This window comes from Salmo trutta, chromosome 8 (genome assembly GCF_901001165.1).
Source record: "Salmo trutta chromosome 8, fSalTru1.1, whole genome shotgun sequence".
Taxonomy (NCBI): domain Eukaryota; kingdom Metazoa; phylum Chordata; class Actinopteri; order Salmoniformes; family Salmonidae; genus Salmo; species Salmo trutta.
Window position 1 is genome coordinate 14,498,465 of NC_042964.1, and position 18,153 is coordinate 14,516,617.

General features: G+C 43.1%; 1 protein-coding gene across 30 annotated transcripts in view; it reads right to left on the reverse strand.

Annotated features, from left to right (window-relative positions):
- Positions 1–18,153, reverse strand: part of LOC115198257 (receptor-type tyrosine-protein phosphatase delta) — a 641,938-nt gene that overhangs the window by 63,103 nt on the left and 560,682 nt on the right. For 18 of the 30 annotated variants that reach the window (XM_029760069.1, XM_029760081.1, XM_029760076.1 and 15 more), the window contains 10 exons: positions 17,617–17,886; positions 12,811–13,392; positions 10,890–11,035; positions 10,632–10,776; positions 8,540–8,845; positions 7,459–7,652; positions 3,937–3,963; positions 3,209–3,326; positions 1,728–2,315; positions 1,168–1,265 (listed from right to left, as the gene is read on the reverse strand). In XM_029760069.1, coding sequence (XP_029615929.1) covers positions 1,168–1,265; positions 1,728–2,315; positions 3,209–3,326; positions 3,937–3,963; positions 7,459–7,652; positions 8,540–8,845; positions 10,632–10,776; positions 10,890–11,035; positions 12,811–13,392; positions 17,617–17,886 — 2,474 coding nt within the window. Of the gene's footprint in view, positions 1–1,167; positions 1,269–1,727; positions 2,316–3,208; positions 3,327–3,936; positions 3,964–7,458; positions 7,653–8,539; positions 8,846–10,631; positions 10,777–10,889; positions 11,036–12,810; positions 13,393–17,616; positions 17,887–18,153 lie in introns of all 30 variants that reach the window. The other 12 variants (XM_029760096.1, XM_029760095.1, XM_029760092.1 and 9 more) reach the window with 3 other exon arrangements.

Here is an 18,153-nt window from a genome sequence, read left to right on the forward strand (position 1 = left end):
ATGTCTGAACTTCTGCTCAATACGGTAGCTTGTTAAGATATTTATATGTAAGTGATAATCAACGAAGGGCTATGCATTCTATGTAAAATAATGAATGACGTGGAAGGTGTGTTCCACGACCTGCTAGCGGAGTTGAACTAACCTTCCACGGAGTTGGAATATTTTCCAGAGAACACATATAGCCCCGAGTTGATTGTCCCTTTTATACCATGGCTATAATTGAACACATTTGTCGCTAGACGTGTTAATTTGCAGGTAGAAATCAGTTCAAAATTCACTGAAGTAGCTAGCAAGTTTACTAGATACACTATATATACAAAAGTATGTGGACACCCCTTAAAATTTGTGGATTTGGCTATTTCGGCCACACCCGTTCCTGACAGGTATATAAAATCGAGCACACAGATATGCTATCCTTGGCAGTAGAATGACCTTACTGAAGAGCCCAGTGACTTTCAACGTGGCACAGTCATAGAATGCCACCTTTCCAACAAGTCAGTTCATCAAATTTCTGCCCTGCTAAAGCTGCCCCGGTCAACTGTAAGTGCTGTTATTTTGAAGTGGAAATGTTTAGGAGCAACAATGGCTCAACCATGAAGTGGTAGGCCACACAAGCTCACAGAACGGGCCGAGTGCTGAAGCACCTAGAGCTCAAAATTCGTCTGTCCTCGGATGCAACACTCACTACCGAGTTCCAAACCGCCTCTGGAAGCAAAGTTAGCACAAGAACTGCACAGTGCCAACATCCCCAATGCATAGTGCCATCTGTAAAGTTTGGTGGAGGAGGAATAATGGTCTGGGGCTGTTTTTCAACCCCATCGAACACCTTTGGGAAGATGTGGAACGCCGACTGCGAGCCAGGCCATGATTTTTGAATGAGATGTTCGACGAGCAGGTATCCACATACTTTTGGTCATGTAGTGAAGCTACAGTAGTTGCCTTGCTAACCAAACAAACAGACTTGCTAGTTTAGCTAACCAAACCAATCAGTCCTAGCTTGCTATTATGAAAATCGAATTCAACAATGCCAATAATGTTTTTAATTCAACTTTTGCTTTCAGGAAATAATGCACACTCTAGAATGCCCTTTAAGCCAATCAGAAACAAGTAATATTTTCTGGATTGCTGTCCTCAAACATTGTTGTTTAAAATAACAAAAGCTCTTACTGTGAAGGGCTGAGCTGCATTATAGTTGTCTGGGATCTCCCAGGTGAGGAGCACAGCTGTCTTCATGGCAGCTTTCACATGAAAATTTTTTGCAAACACTGCTGAAAGAAAGGGGGAGCAGATGATTTAGACACGAAACAAACAGCCCTCTCTAATGGATTCCGGAGCAACAAACCTCTTACCTGAACATGTTTCCCGTTACAACCAGTCTGAAACCAGCACTAGAGTGGTCTTAGCAGGGCTACAGTACTCCCATCTTACCTTAGCTTACTTTTATCTTACCTTTTAATTAACAGCAGCTCTTTAACCTAATGGCTCACCTTTGGCTTGGCTGACAAGACATTTGACACATATACTTACTCCACCTGTTCATGATATCTTTCTTTCTTATGGGGTGGGAGGGCTATGTATACATACAGATGATTTTAAAACAATCCTGAGATCGGATGAATCTGTTTGTTCTTCTGCCACTATGGCTTGACGAGGTGGTTGCTGTTGGTGGTGGCTGTGGGGTGAAGTTGGATTGGTGGGCGGGAGGTTGAATTGGGGTGGGGTCCTACCTTGATCCAAGGGCTGTGTCCTGAACTGGACACTGGGGCTATAGGGACCGGAGCCTTTGCTGGTGAAGGCACACATTTTGATATCGTAAGTGGTGTCTGCCTTGAGGCTGTCAAGGGTGACAGTGGACTCCAGGGCGATGATGAAGAGTTCCGAGGGGCTCCGAGGGCTGTTGATGTCCTTGTACTGCAGGGCATACTTCACGATAACGCCGTTGCGCTCCGCCAGTAACAGTGGATTCCAGCTCACCTGAATGGTGGTGGTAGTGCCGCCCTCGGCTACAATGCTTTGTGGGAAGCCACTAGGCATATCTTCAGGGGTGCTGATTTCTTTGACCGTCTCCTCGCCGAAGCCCACCTTGTTACGGGCGGACAAGCGGAAGGTGTATGATGCCCCCTTGTGGATCTCTTTGGTGGTGTAGTGGTTCTCACGCTCTGGGAACTCAATGATGGTCAGAGGGTCGACATCTTTGCGGCCGAAGCGGAGGCGGTAGCCCTGCAAGGGGCCGTGGGTTAAAGCCGGGGGGTGCCATTGGAGAAGGGCAGTGCCCATACTGGTGGGGCTGACCATGAGTCGTGGTTTTTCAGGTACTAAGAGAAGAGCAGTGACAAAACACAATTTTTAATACAAATACCATGCAAAGAAACCATTCAAACTGCCATAGCATTTTAAAAGCAATATCCAACAGACATTACGACAATTATGAGAGGATGATGAAATCCCAAAACAACCCAAGCCATAATGCATGACAGCAAAATCTGATCTCCTTTCCTACTCATAACAGCGTAAAGGGTTGTCATTGCCTGATGCTGTTATGACTTCATGAGTAGTCTTACCCCACCAAGGGAGCAGTAGATAGCTAACACCCTGTTTGCATAAATGCTAATGCTGTTTGCTTTGATACCTAACCAATATGGCATACCTGTGAAGCCTTTACTGAGTGAAGGCTCCTATCCCCCCATCCCATCTCCCACACACACACACACACACACTAGCCATTTGTATCTGTACGCCGGTGGAGGCAGGTGGAAGGCTTTACAGACGAGATTAGACGACAGCGCAATTATATGTCAAACACACACAGCAAAGTATTTCTGAATTGCCATTTGGATTGTGTCATGCCTCTCTCTCAAAAGAAACCAATGAGAGCAGAACAGACTGTCGGGCTGCCATTAATTCGGAAGTATTTTTCTTCCCCTATTTCCCCACCTGATTTTTCCATTAGTTTCTTAACCCCTGTGAGCATTCCAATGTCAAAGCGGCGGCTGAGCGGAATTACAATTGTTGTCATAATTGAGGTGGCAATTAGCCGCATTCACACTTTAATAGCCATGGGGGGAAAGGTCGATTAGCATTTTTTTTGCTTCCTTTCACTGGGTGCAATTTTCACAGCTCTCTGCAGCACAAATGCATTTTGGGATGATCACAGGGTACATTAGCAGAGGGGCAGGGGGAGATTTGTCAGTGATGACAGTTCCCTTACCTGCGCCAGTGGTGGTGATCAGCTTGGCCTTGCTGCGAGCTCCGTCTCCCTTTGTCGTGTAGGCTGCCACGGCAACTGAGTACATAGTCTCAGCCTGCAGCTCTGTGATGACCATTTCCTGTAGATTAGAATAATAGGGATGTTTTAGAACTCTTGCTAGGGATTGTGCTGCAATTTGGCCATTTTTGCGGGGTGGGGGTCATATTTTTGTGCATGCATTTATGCTGTAATTAATTCAGAGGACATTATCTCACAGATATCAGCTCACTAATTAGTGAATGACTGGCAATGAACATGGTTGGTACAAATCTGTCCTGCCACTATATAGTCCACCATTCTTTGCTCAATGCATATGATCCTTCGCTCCATGCAAACAATCTGGACTGGTGGACGTGTCAGCATAGGTCACTCCATGAATTGAAAAGGCAAGGGTGTAAGTAGTGCAGTACCAATGGTAACATACAGTATTATGTTTTTGAAACTAGGTCCCCTTTCGAAAATCTTGTTTATTATAATCAACACCGCTAAGCATTCATGAATAGCCTTGTAATGTTGGCTATGGATTTCTGTTAGTCAAGCCATTCCATTGTCTTAGCTGGATTCAGAAAAGTTAGGAGGTAATGTGAGGTTCAATACAGTCAAAACCATGCGAAGGTCAGGAACAGAGGAGACACAGAGCATGCAGGGGAACGGGATTAACTCTGTATCAGGTCTCTGTATCTACTCACATGTTCAGTTGAATCATCATATTCCCACTGATTAAGATGTGAGAGAGAGGAAAGAAGAGAGAAAACAAAACAAAGGCTAAGTACAGAGTCAGCGGTCACTAGTGAGATAGTAGAGTAGAGAGAGCAGTAGAGGAGAAGCCACAGACAAGACACATATACTGACGGATGATTTTACCCCTAAGAGATGTCATTCACTGATCACCAGTAAGTTATCGATTATGTCAGTTCCATTGCATTTAAGGATGTGTGATTCATCACATTTCAATTAATTCCCCATACAGTGCATTCGGAAACTATTCAGACCCCTTCCCTTTTTCCACATTTTGTTACGTTACAGATTTATTCAGAAATTTATTAAATTATTATTTATTTTTTTACACACAATACCCCATAATGACAAAGCGAAAACAGGTTTTTAGACATTATTGACGAAAAATAAATAAATAAATATTAATTTATGTAAATACTCAGACCCTTTGCTATGAGACTCTGAAATTGAGCTCAGGTGCATCCTGTTTCCATTGATCATCCTTGAGATGGTTCTACAACTTGATTGGAGTCCACCTGTGATAAATTGAATTGGTTGGACATGATTTGGAAAGGCACACACCTGTCTATATCAGGTCCCACAGTCAAAGGAATTGTCCATAGAGCAGGATTGGATTGTGTCGAGGCAAAGATCTAGGGAAGGGTACCAAAAAATGTCTGCAGCATTGAAGGTCCCCAAGAACACAGTGGCCTCCATCATTCTTAAATGGAAGAAGTTTGGAACCGCCAAGACTCTTCCTAGAGCTGGCCGCCTGGCCAAACTGAGCAATCGGGGGAGAAGGGCCAAGAACCCGATGGTTACTCTGACAGAGCTCTGAATGCCACGTGTCACGTCTGGAGGAAACCTGGCACCATCCCTACGGTGAAGCACGGTGGTGGCAGCATCATGCTGTGGGGATGTTTTTCAGCGGGCAGGGACTGGGAGAATAGTCAGGATTGAGGCAAAAATTAATGGAGCAAAGTACAGATAGATCCTTGATGAAAACCTGCTCCAGAGCGCTCAGGACCTCAAACTGGGGTGAATGTTCAACTTACAACAGGACAACAACCCTAAGCACACAGCCAAGACAATGCAAGTCTCTGAATGTCCTTGAGCTGCCCAGCCAGAGCCCGGACTTGAACCCGATCGAACATCTCTGAAGAGACCTGAAAATAGCTGTGCAGCAACGCTCCCCATCCAACCTGACAGAGCTTGAGAGGATATGCCGAGAAGAATGGGAGAAACTCCCCAAATGCAGGTTTGTAGCATCATACCCAAGAAGACAAGGCTGTAATTGCTGTCAAAGGTGCATCAACAAAATACTGAATAAATGCTATGAATACTTATGTACAGTGCCTTGCAAAAGTATTCACCCCCTTGGTGTTTTTCCTATTTTGTTGCATTACAACCTGTAATTTAAATGGATTTTTATTTGGATTTCATGTAATGGACATTCACAAAATAGTCCAAATTGGTGAATTGAATGAAAAAAATAACTTGTTTAAAAAAATTTAAAAAAAAATAAAAACGGACAAGTGGTTTGTGCATATGTATTCACCCCTTTGCTATGAAGCCCCTAAATAAGATCTGGTGCAACCAATTACCTTCAGAAGTCACATAATTAATTAAATAAAGTCCACCTGTGTGTAATCTAAGTGTCACATGATCTGTCACATGATCTCAGTATGTATACACCTGTTCTGAAAGGCCCCAGAGTCTGCAACAACACTAAGCAAGGGGCACCACCAAGCATGCAGCACCATGAAGACCAAGGAGCTCTTTAAACAGGTCAGGGACAAAGTTGTGGAGAAGTACAGATCAGGGTTGGGTTATAAAAGAATATCAGAAACTTTGAACATCCCATGGAGCACCATTAAATCCATTATTAAAAAATTGAAAGAATATGGCACCACAACAAACCTGCCAAGAGAGGGCAGCCCACCAAAACTCACGGACCAGGCAAGGAGGGCATTAATCAGAGAGGCAACAAGGAGACCAAAGATAACCCTGAAGGAGCTGCAAAGCTTGGAGATTGGAGCGGAGATCAGAGTATCTGTCCATAGATCCACTTTAAGCCGTACACTCCACAGAGCTGGGCTTTACGGAAGAGTGGCCAGAAAAAAAGCCATTGCTTAAAGAAAAAAATAAGCAAAAGGCATGTGGGAGACTCCCCAGACATATGGAAGAAGGGATTCTGGTCAGATGAGACTAAAATTGATCTTTTTGGACATCAAGGAAAACGCTATGTCTGGCACAAACCCAACACCTCTCATCACCCCAAGAACAACATCCCCACAGTGAAGCATGGTGGTGGCAGCATCATGCTGTGGGGATGTTTTTCATCAGCAGGGACTGGGAAACTGGTCAAAATTGAAGGAATGACGGATGGCGCTAAATACAGGGAAATTCTTAATGGAAACCTGTTTCAGTCTTCCAGAGATTTGAGACTGGGATGGAGGTTCACCATCCAGCAGGAAAATGACCCAAAGCATACTGCTAAAGCAACACTCGAGTGGATTAAGGGGAAATATCTTGGAATGGCCTAGTCAAAGCCCAGACCTCAATCCAATTGAGGATCTGTGGTATGACTTAAAGATTGCTGTACAACAGCAGGAACCCATCCAACTTGAAGGAGCTGGAGCAGTTTTGCCTTGAAGAATGGGCAAAAATCCCAGTGGCTAGATATGCCAAGCTTATAGAGACATATCCCAAGAGACTTGCAGCTGTAATTGCTGCAATAGGTGGCTCTACAAAGTATTGACTTTGGGGGGGTGAAAAGTTCTGTTTTATTGTTTGTTTCACAATAAAACATATTTTGCATCTTCAATGTGGTAAGCATGTTGTGTAAATCAAATGATACAAACCCCCCAAAAATCTATTTTAATTACAGGTTGTAAGGCAACAAAATAGGAAAAATGCCAAGGGGGTGAATACTTTCGCAAGGTATTGTAAATGTGATATCTGTTTTTTTTGTATTACATTTGCAAACATTAAAAAAAAAACAGTTTTTGCTTTATCATTATGGGATATTGTGTTCAGTTGATGTGGGGGGGGAAAAACATTTAATCCGTTTTAAAATAAGGCTGTAACGTAACAAAATGTGGAAAAAGTCAAGGGGTCTGAATACTTTCCGAATGCAATGTAGTTCCTGTGATTGTCTCCACTAGATATTGAGAGTAACAGATGGTGAGTCCCATACTGCGTAGATATATTCCTATAAATGCACACAAATGTATAAATGTGTATCTATCATATATTTATTCAATGGGTGACTCAGTTTCAAAGATCCTGAGAAAAACTAATTGGTGTCATCAGGTTTAAACCATATCGTAAAAACGTGTGGTTTTAACAACACTTTATACGGCTTAGTAGCATATCCTTGTATTTTCACTCTGGCAGGTGTGACTCTTATGCTCTGTCCTTGTGTCAGAGAACTTCTCAAGGTGAGAGAACCTGCGAGTTTTGGGCGGAAGGCGGAGGAGGAGGGTGCTTACCTGCGCATCGTCAATCAAGATGTCCTTGATGGCTGGCTGTCCCATGGGCTCCCCATTAACCATCCTGACATAGTGCACCTGGTACCCTCGGATCTGCCCGTGCTGCTTGGTGGGCATCGGCGAGCGCCAGATTACTTTTATTGACGTGGAGTTGACAGTCTCCACCTCGACTTTACGAGGCGGGCCGCTGGGAACTGGAGGAACACCATAGGATAAAAGAAAGAAGGTCAAGATTATAGAGAACCCCTTCTCCCCTTTGAATGTCTGGCCAACTCCAAAGAGCAAAATGCTGGGGGGAAAAAATCTACAAAAGGGGAGCATACGGCAACAAGCACTGTATGATATCAATATTTCAACAATGGCAAGGGAAAAGAAAAACAACCCCAAAAACAGGTCTGACAATTGACCTAATCTGGAAACATTCAAAAATGGGAGTAGTGGATTAAAAACATGGAATAAAAATGTGTTTGTTAAAATTGAAAAGAGGAGCCAAAGGGGATGCTTCAAAAGCTTGAAGCACCCTGCAAGAATTTTGGCTATGAAGCGTGAAGAAAAAGTTAAATAAAATATATATTTAAAAAAATGTGTTTTTTTGGCCCTTTAAAAAAATAAACCTTCCCTTTCCACTGTCCATAACTTCACATTTAGTCAAATTCATTAAAAAAAAAAAAAACTTAAAATCAAAAGTTTTTTTTCTCATACAAAAAAAGACAGTTTGGGACTGGAAGTCAAAGGCCTGAAGTGCTTCGATGCAGGAGAAAATGCCATACCATATGTTGAAATTGAGTTTTTGGGGATAAAGGCAGAAAAATACTGACAAAAAGTTAAATGAGCTTTACAAAAAAGTTAGGGCAGTCTGTTTAGTAAAAAAAAAGTTGCACAGAAGTGGTCCAAGTTAGTAAAAGTGGGCTCATAATGAGAGTTAGGAGTGTTGCCAACTTTGATAGAAGCAGGAGGAAGAAGAAGAGAGGGATGCTAGGTCAGAGGGACTGTTGATGCTGTTAGACAGTATCTGAAGGGGGTTAGAGGTTAGAGGGCAGACTGGATTTGCAACGGGGGCAGCGGTTTTGGAAAAACATACCATCCTCCTCGGTGCGGATGAGTTGTGGTAAGCTTTCAGGTCCTTCACCCACATCTGTGTGAGCAGTCACTGTCACACGGTATTCCGTCCATTTTTCCAAGTTTTCCAAGAGGTACTGGGAGCTTTCTGGAGGGATGTCGGATATTTTTCGGGTGGTGGTGTCCTCCCCTTCAGTGGCGGCGTATTGGACGGCATACTTAACTATGATCCCATTCTGTAACTCCGTAGGAGGTGGCCGCCAACTTACCAGGATATTGGTGGAGCTGGGGCTAGAGCACTTGATATCCTGAGGTGGAGCTGAGGGCTCTGATTGGAGGAGTGGATAGGAAGAGGAGCAGGGTTTTGTTTGATTGGATCAACCATTTTAGTTGGGGTTTTGTTTGATTTTGTTTGTTTCGAGGAGGGGTTTCACAGGTAGGTTGAAGTTTTTTTGGGTTGGGATGAGGGTGGTGGAAACGAACAAACAATAAAGAAAAGGGAAAGGGAAAATAAATATGACAAAATGAGGACGAAGCACAAGCACTGAAACAATGTTTGCAAAGAAGTGGTATCAAAAGTCAATGAGGTTTCACAATCAAGATGAGACAAAATGCAAAGACAAAAACACTTTTTCAAACAAGGTCAACTCAATTAATAAAAAGACACAATGACGATGTATGGATGGGGTAGTCATGAGATAATAGTACACCTTCACAACATGTAACCTACCTTTGTAAATGAAAAATGTGACATTTTTTCCTTAAAACTATTATCACTCTAGGGATTCATATCTTCGGCTTATAACCAAGACTAAGCCCAAATTTCATATAAACTTATCAAATGACTGCTCAGTAAAAGTACTCTTGATCACATAAAATCCTAATAAACTCCAAACAAATATCATACATTTGCCAAGCAGTTACCACAAATCCAAAAACATAAAGGTTGATGCTTAAACTCTAGCAAGGTGTAAAAAGTTGTATTGGTCACCAACCTTTCCGAAGCCTGTTGGTTTGTGGTAAAAGCCTGATCGTACAAAAGAGAACTTCCCAAGGTGATATGCCTGACTTTTGAAAGTCTCAACACATTGGCATGCAGACATCTTTTCTTGGTACCTCCCATCACGTTAGGACTTTTTGAACTTAATACCTACCTGTTCTCTGCCTTTTTGTCTTGCACAGACCTCCGGTTTATTTTAAATATATAAAAAAATAATATTTCAAATCAGTTTTTGGAATGTAATGTTCTATTTTCTAATAGTCAATACACTACTTGTTTGTACTTAGCTTTCAATTTGGTGCCTTGATCAATTTTATCATTTCAATAAACCTGAGGTCTTATCGTGTGGTAATACGGTAATTCTCTATCTTCAGTGATACTACTTGCTTTTGAGCTTTCTATGGAATTTGTAGTCCATCCAATTGTTTGTAAAAACAAAAAAATTAAGGGGTTGGCATCACCAATTATGCTACTGAGAAAGGGAAACCCCTCTGACCTCCAGATAAAATGGGCAGAATTTTATTTCCATAGAAAGCTCAGTCTCAATACGCAAATACTCTGACGTGGCTTACATGCAAAATCAAGAGACAAGGCTTCCAATAGCGGGATAACATGCACTTCCGTTAATCAAAAACAACAGACAGTCAAAAAAACAGGAAATATAATTTTTTATGAATAATTCAAAACTCTATTTTGGATTGGGATGTTTTGCACATCAAAGGTGTTGAAGAGGAGTAGATTCTGTATATAGTTTGACCTTGTCTGTTGAACTCTGTCCATGCAGCCATTTCAAAGTGAATAGGTGCATTGCCAGGTAGACAACAAAACACACTGTTTCAGCTCCAATCGTTGCAGAACTAGTCCATTTTCAAGGTCATCCACCGCTTTCGATGACATTTATTTTTATTAAGAGTTATCTATCTCTTTCGATGACATTTATTTTTTATCATGTCATTGACCTGTTTTTGGCAAAAGGTATTGGAATTAGCGGAGGCAATTCTAAATTGGCAAAGGTAGATGCGTTTGAAAATTTAACAATGTATTTCTCTCCAAGGAGTTTCCACATCCAGTGGTAAACTGTCTGGCCAGAGCTGATACATGGAAGAGGACCTACGTGTTTGAGGGGTTTCTGCGGAGATCTCATTGGTGTAGGCCCCGATACCGTGCTTACTGCGCGCGGCTAGCTGGAAAGTATAAGTAGTGAAAGGCTTCAAGTCCTTCAGCAGGTATGTGGTGGTAGGCTCAAAGCTGATGCGTTTCTGTTGAGAAAATGGTATGTCATCAGTTTAGGACTTCAAGAAAATGTGTACCATTGGACATAAGATATATTTGGGCCAGTATAGCTGTTTTTTGAATATGAGAAACCATTTACCTCCTCCTTGTCATCCCCCTTCTTGTAGAGAAGTTCATATCCCATGATTTGATTGTCTTGTCCGGTCTGTGCTGGGGCTATCCACGATAGCAGTATACTTGTTTCAGATTTGGCTTCCCCTTTGAAGTCGGTCGGTTGAGAAGGGACTGGGAAAGAAATACAAATACACATTTGGCACACTAAACTAATGATACTCATTGCAACGCCCACCATACCGCTGCTAAAGGTATTTGACGAGTGCTGCTGCAGGCACTACTGTGGCTATTTTTTACTACTAATAACAATAGTAGTAACTTGTTATTAATACATTATTACTATTACCTGTGAGTGCAACTACCTGTTATTACTGTGCAATTACTGTTATTTCCCTAAACAGACACAATTTCATCATATTGGATTAGAAAATAATTTAAGGATAACAAGTTTAAATATATATGATTGGCAGTCTAAATTATGCTCAAGAAGTATTCAAGGTCTCAAGTCTGATTTTATACTTAAGCAATAATACATGAGAGGCCATGTGTTATGAATTTTTTATCATGGCTGGGACGTGGTCATAGCCACGGGGCGAAACAGGGTGGGATAGACCACCACAGCCATGATAAAAATGTCATAACACATGGACTCGGGTGTATTATTGCTTTTATAAAATGGGTTACCAGCATTAAAAAAAAATCTAGATTATTTCCTGAACCGTCAGTTTTCAACTAAGTGCTATTTCAGGCATCCTCTGGTCGTTAGTTATATTTGTATTGACTGCCATGTAAAGCAAAACTACCCAAGCGCTGGATGATAGTTCTAGAACTTTGCAGGTTGCTATGACAAACAAAAATGTTTGTTATGGAGGCTCTTTCCCCACTTACTAACTAGCCAATTACACAGCTAACACAATCACTTCATACTGAAGCTGGAAAGACAGCTAACTAGCTGCATTTCATTTCATTTTACCTGTCTCTCTATTTACTTTCCTTTGTATATATCAATAAAAATGATGCAGATTCAGGATTTCGAGTGGCTGAGAAAAGCAGCCTGCCTGAATTTCAATATTACAACAATGTTGCAAATGTCGGAGATAATGTCTAGATACTTTTTACAGTGATCAAGTGTATAAGTTGCATGTCTGGGCAGATGAGACAGTGGATCTGTAAAAGTAGTAGTAGTAGTAGTAGTAGTGCATTGCAAGGTAACGACTTAAACAATGGCACGTTTTATGAATGTACTGGACATGTTTATATTGTGTAGTATATCACAGGCAGGAAAGGCTCTAACAATGGGAATTCCAAACCACTTGTTGTATAATTAAGCAATAATGCCCAAGGGGGTGTGGTATACGCCAATATACCACGGCTAATGGCAGTTATTATAGCCCTGAGCCGTAGTATATTGGCAATATACCACAAACCCCCGAGGTGCCTTATTGCTATTATAAACTGGTTACCAACGTAATTAGAGCAGTAAAATACATGTTTTGTCATACCCGTGGTATATGGTCTGATATACCACGGCTGGCAGACAATCAGCATTCAGGCCTTGAACCACCTAGTTTATAATGTTTAATAAACTATGATTTTTGTCATTCAGAATGCCAAATTGAAATTGCTTGGCACTCAAGAGCATGTGCGTGCCAAAAAGAGATTTCAAATGTGTTTACAGCTGTGGTGAAAACCGAGGATAGTTTTATCTGACTAAAAAGACTGAGTGAGTGATGTGCTATCCCAGAAAGACACTTGGCTGTCAAATTAGCCCGTTGATATTCTCTCCCTTGTAGAGTTAGATGATTTGTTTGTTTACTCATAACTCACAGATTGCGGAGCTTCAGCTCCTACAAGAATGTATAGCCCAACTCATATACAGTTAACATAATTGTCAATTTAAAGGCTTTGGTCCACAAAAACACACATAGGCCACACACAAATCTTACCTCCCGTCTTGGCTATGATCTGGAGATCTGCAGAAAGAGGTCCATCACCCACGGACGTGTAGGCCAGGACCTTAATGTAATAGGTCTTGTTGGGGATGAGGCCCTGAATGGTGAGGAAGTTTGATCCACGCACTATCTGCTTCTCCCATGTGTTGACTTGCTGGGCAGAGTCCATGGTGTAGTAGACACGGTAGCCCATAATTTGCCCGTTGGCCTCCTCTGGTTCGTCCCAGTGGATAATAGCCGTGGTGGCGCTGAGCATACGACCCCTGACCTGCCTGGGTGCAGTGCTGGGCGCTTGCTCAGCCGTCTTGGCCTCGATGTCCTCGCTGGGCGGCCCACGCCCGATGTTGTTCACCGCCAGAACCCGGAACTCGTAGTCCGAGTAAGGACTGAGGCCGCCCACGCTGTAGCGAGTGGTGGCCACGCCGTCGATCTCCTTGTATGTGTCCTCTGAGAACTTGGACTTGTGCTGGATGATGTAGTAGGAGACAGGCTCAGGGTTGCCTGAGTCCCACGTCAGCGTGATGCTCGTGGCCGTGCGCTCCGTCACCACGGGAACGCCGGGAGGCTTGGGCAATGCTGGAAAAACAAACAGATAACATATATATGCAAGGGATAATCAACGAGGTGCTATTCGCTCTATGTATTTCTATCCAAGATGGCGTAGCAGTCAGACGTCTTTGTCCTTCGTCTTGTCGTGTCCCATGAATAATTATTTTTCTATCTTTTTCTTCGCATATCTTTTTTAATATTTTTCTAAACCTCAACTTCAAAATACTCTCCTGCAACCCGCCTCACCCAATGTGGTGTGGATCTGTTTTTTCCTAAAGTATTTTTATTTACCTCCGAACCAGAATCCCCCATCTGCTAGCCTGCTAGCTGGCCACTATACCTATTTTGCCAATTGGACTTGGACCCCTCTGCTACTCAGAACCCTACTAATCCATCACGACTGGTCTATCGACATCACCGCCCGAGGAGGCTAAAACAGACTTTTCTCCGTTACGACGTCCCTCTAAGGCCCTTCTGCTAGCTTGCTAGCCCTGGCCTGCTAGCTGTCTGAATCACCGTGTCTCCAGCCAGCCCAACCACTCACTGGACCCCTATAATCACTCGGCTACACATGCCTCTCCCTAATATCAATATGCCTTACTGTCCTGGTGAGTGATTATTGTCTTATTTCACTGTAGAGCCTCTAGCCCTGCTCAATATGCCTTAACCAACCATGCTAGCGTCCCACCTAGCCCATAGAAGTTAAAAAAGCATGCCCCATTAAAAAATGTAGAACCAGGAACAGATATGGCCCATGGTTCTCTCCAGACCTGACTGCCCTTGACCAGCACAAAAACATCCTGTGGCATTCTGCATTAGCATCGATAGCCCCCGTGATATGCACATTTTCAGGGAAGTTAGGAACCAATATACACAAGCAATTAGGAAAGCTAAGGCTAGCTTTTTAAAGCAGAAATTTGCATCCTGTAGCACAAACTCAAAAAAGTTCTGGGACACTGCAAAGTTCATGGCGAAGAGGAGCACCTCCTCCCAGCTGCCCACTGCACTGAGGCTAGGAAACACTGTCACCACCAATAAATCCACTATAATTGAGAATTTCAATAAGCATTTTTCTACGGCTGGCCATGCTTTCCACCTGGCTACCCATACCCTGGTCAACAGTCCTGCACCCCCACAGAAACTCGCCCAAGCCTCCCCAGCTTCTCCTTCACCCAAATCCAGATAATGTTCTGAAAGAGCTGCAAAATCTGGACCCCTACAAATCAGCCGGGCTAGACAATCTGGACCCTCTCTCTAAAATGATCTGCCGAAATTGTTGCAACCCCTATTACTAGCCTGTTCAACCTCTCGTATCGTCTGAGATTCCCAAAGATTGGAAAGCTGCCGCGGTCATCCCCCTCTTTAAAGGGGGAGACACTCCAGACCCAAACTGCTACAGACCTATATCTATCCTACCCTGCCTTTCTAAGGTCTTCGAAAGCCAAGTTAACAAACAGATTACTGAGCATTTAGAATCCCACCGTACCTTCTCCGCTATGCAATCTGGTTTCAGAGCTGGTCATGGGTGCACCTCAGCCACGCTCAAGGTCCTAAACGATATCATAACCGCCATCGATAAGAGACATTTCTGTGCAGCCGTATTCATCGACCTTACCAAGGCTTTCGACTCTGTCAATCACCACATTCTTATCGGCAGACTCAACAGCCTTGGTTTCTCAAATGATTGCCTCGCCTAGTTCACCAACTACTTCTCTGATAGAGTTCAGTGTGTCAAATCGGAGGGCCTGTTGTCCGGACCTCTGGCAGCCTCTATGGGTGTGCCACAGGGTTCAATTCTCGGGCCGACTCTCTTCTCTGTATACATCAATGATGTCGCTGTTGCTGCTGGTGATTCTCTGATCCACCTCTACGCAGATGACACCATTCTGTATACCTCTGGCCCCTCTTTGGACACTTAAGTAACCCCCAGACGAGCTTCAATGCCATACAACTCTTCCTTCCGTGGCCTGCATGCTCTTCAACCAATCGCTGCCCGCCCGTCCGTCCAGCATCACTACTCTGGACGGTTCTGACTTAGAATATGTGGACAACTACAAATACCTAGGTGTCTGGTTAGACTGTAAACTCTCCTTCCAGACTCACATTAAGCATCTCCAATCCAAAATTAAATCTAGAATCGGCTTCCTATTTCGCAACAAAGCATCTTTCACTCATGCTGCCAAACATACCCTCGTAAAACTGACCATCCTACCGATCCTTGACTTTGGCGATGTCATTTACAAAATAGCCTCCAACACTCTACTCAACAAATTGGATGCAGTCTATCACAGTGCCATCCGTTTTGTCACCAAAGCCCCATATACTACCCACCACTGCGACCTGTATGCTCTCATTGGCTCGTCACCAAACCCACTGGCTCCAGGTCATCTACAAGTCTCTGCTAGGTAAAGCCCCGCCTTATCTCAGCTCACTGGTCACCATAGCAGCACCCACTCGTAGCACGCGCTCCAGCAGGTATATCTCACTGGTCACCCCCAAAGCCAATTCTTACTTTGGCCGCCTTTCCTTCCAGTTCTCTGCTGCCAATGACTGGAACGAACTGCAAAAATCACTAGCTTTAAGCATCAGCTGTCAGAGCAGCTCACAGATCACTGTACCTGTACATAGCCCATCTGTAAATAGCCCATCCAACTACCTCATCCCCATACTGCATTTATTTATTTATTTATCTTCCTCCTTTGCACCCCAGTATCTCTACTTGCACATTCATCTTCTGCACATCTACCATTCCAGTGTTTAATTGCTATTTTGTAATTACTTCGCCACCATGGCCTATTTATTGACTTACCTCCCTTATCCTACCTCATTTGCACACACTGTATATATAGACTTGTTCTACTGTATTATTGACTGTATGTTTGTTTATTCCATGTGTAACTCTGTGTTGTTGTATGAGTCGAACTGCTTTGCTTTATCTTGGCCAGGTCGCAGTTGTAAATGAAAACTTGTTCTCAACTAGCCTACCTGGTTAAATAAAGGTGAAATAAAGGTGAAATAAAAATAAATGTAAAATAAGGAATGATGTTTTATACCATGGCTATAATTTAACACATTTGCCACTAGAAATGGGTTCATTGCTGGTAGAAATGGGTTCAACATCCACTGAAGTAGCTACCAAGTTCACTAGATAGGTACAGTAGTTACCGTGGTAATGAAACAAACAGACTTGCTAGTTTAGCTAACAATACCATCAGTCCTAGCTTGCTATTATGAAAATCGTAGTTAACAATAACAATACTGTTTTCTATTTGACTTTTGCTTTCAAAAGCAGCTCAAACAAAACATGAAAAAATTAACTATAGCCAGTGAATTCTACTGTGCAAATATACTGTGCTTTATAGGGAAATAATGTCTGCTCTAGAATGCCCTTCAAGCCAATCAGAAAGGAGTATTCAACAAAGCCATGGTATAATTAAGTGATAATACCAGAAAAGCCGGTGTTTGGAGGATATATTGGCACGGGTGTTGTTAGCCCCAGACAAAGTGAGGCTGTTTTGAGGGCAAAAGGGGGAGTACAACTCAATATTAGGAAGGTGTCCTTAATGTTTCGTACACTCAGTGTATACATTTTTTACCTTGCATTTGTATGCCACATCAGTGCATTATAACCATATTTGAACTCTTATTAAGCAGATAAAAGGCTAAAAGCCCTGGAAGCTTCTGTTAACCAGAGAATTCCAATGTGTATCTCTTAAATAATGTAGTGTGTTAATTTATTGCTTTAATACCTACACCAGTGACACGAGTCGAAAGATATGAGGGCGATGGACTCTCTTTTTATGCCATCTCAATTGTAAAATTGGGGGAAGTTCCTGGCAGCCTTGGTTATATTGTGACTAATATCCCTCTGTTATGTCTGGGAGAAACAAAGCTGTGTGTGTGCGTGTACTTCTGTGTGTTGGTGTGTGTACACGAGGACGACAATCTGGAATCTCTCTCCCTGGTATGCATTGGAGGAGATGATTACACTCCAATAAGTACCCTGCCTACTGAGAAGACCAAACAATACCCACTATGTTGCACGCACGCACGCACATGCACACAACCACACACACCACCAACAGGGATATAGAGCTCTGGCGTTTAACTCCCCTGGTTGTGAGATAAGCCTTTCACTGATTCTCAATCTAGCATCTAATCCACTGAGGCTGGCGTCAATACATCCCAGGCTTTAGGAACCCTCTTCCTGAGACCAACAATACATGACAGAAAGAAGTAAACGTGCGTTACCTTTCACCGTGATCTGCGCCACCGCCTCGATGACCCCCAGAGTGGACATGGCCACGCAGGTATAGTTGTTCGACTGGCGGACATCAGTGAGCTCCAAAACGTTTCGTCCAATGGGCATGTCGTCCTCGGGCGTCAGGTCTTCGGCTCCCAGCATCCATTTGACGTAGGGCATAGGGGAGCCCACTGCCACACAGGTGATGTTGACACTGCCTCCAGGCATGATCTCGTTGTCCGTGGGCGGGATGGAGAACCGCGGGGGTACCCGGCGCACTGCAAAAGACAAAAGGCAGCGGTAACAACTCGTACAAACCGCACAAGGCCAAGGTTTCCCATCAACGGCCGAGAAAAAAAGAGACTCATAAGTTTACAGTATACAGACGGATAACAAAATATTTACATTTACAACTTGCCCGAAATTTTACTTTTATATCTAATGTAATATATTTAACACAGTCCAGGCCTCAAAGATGGGACGACTAGCTACGGACTAATGATTACACAAACACCATGCACAAATGACACCATCCATACAGACAT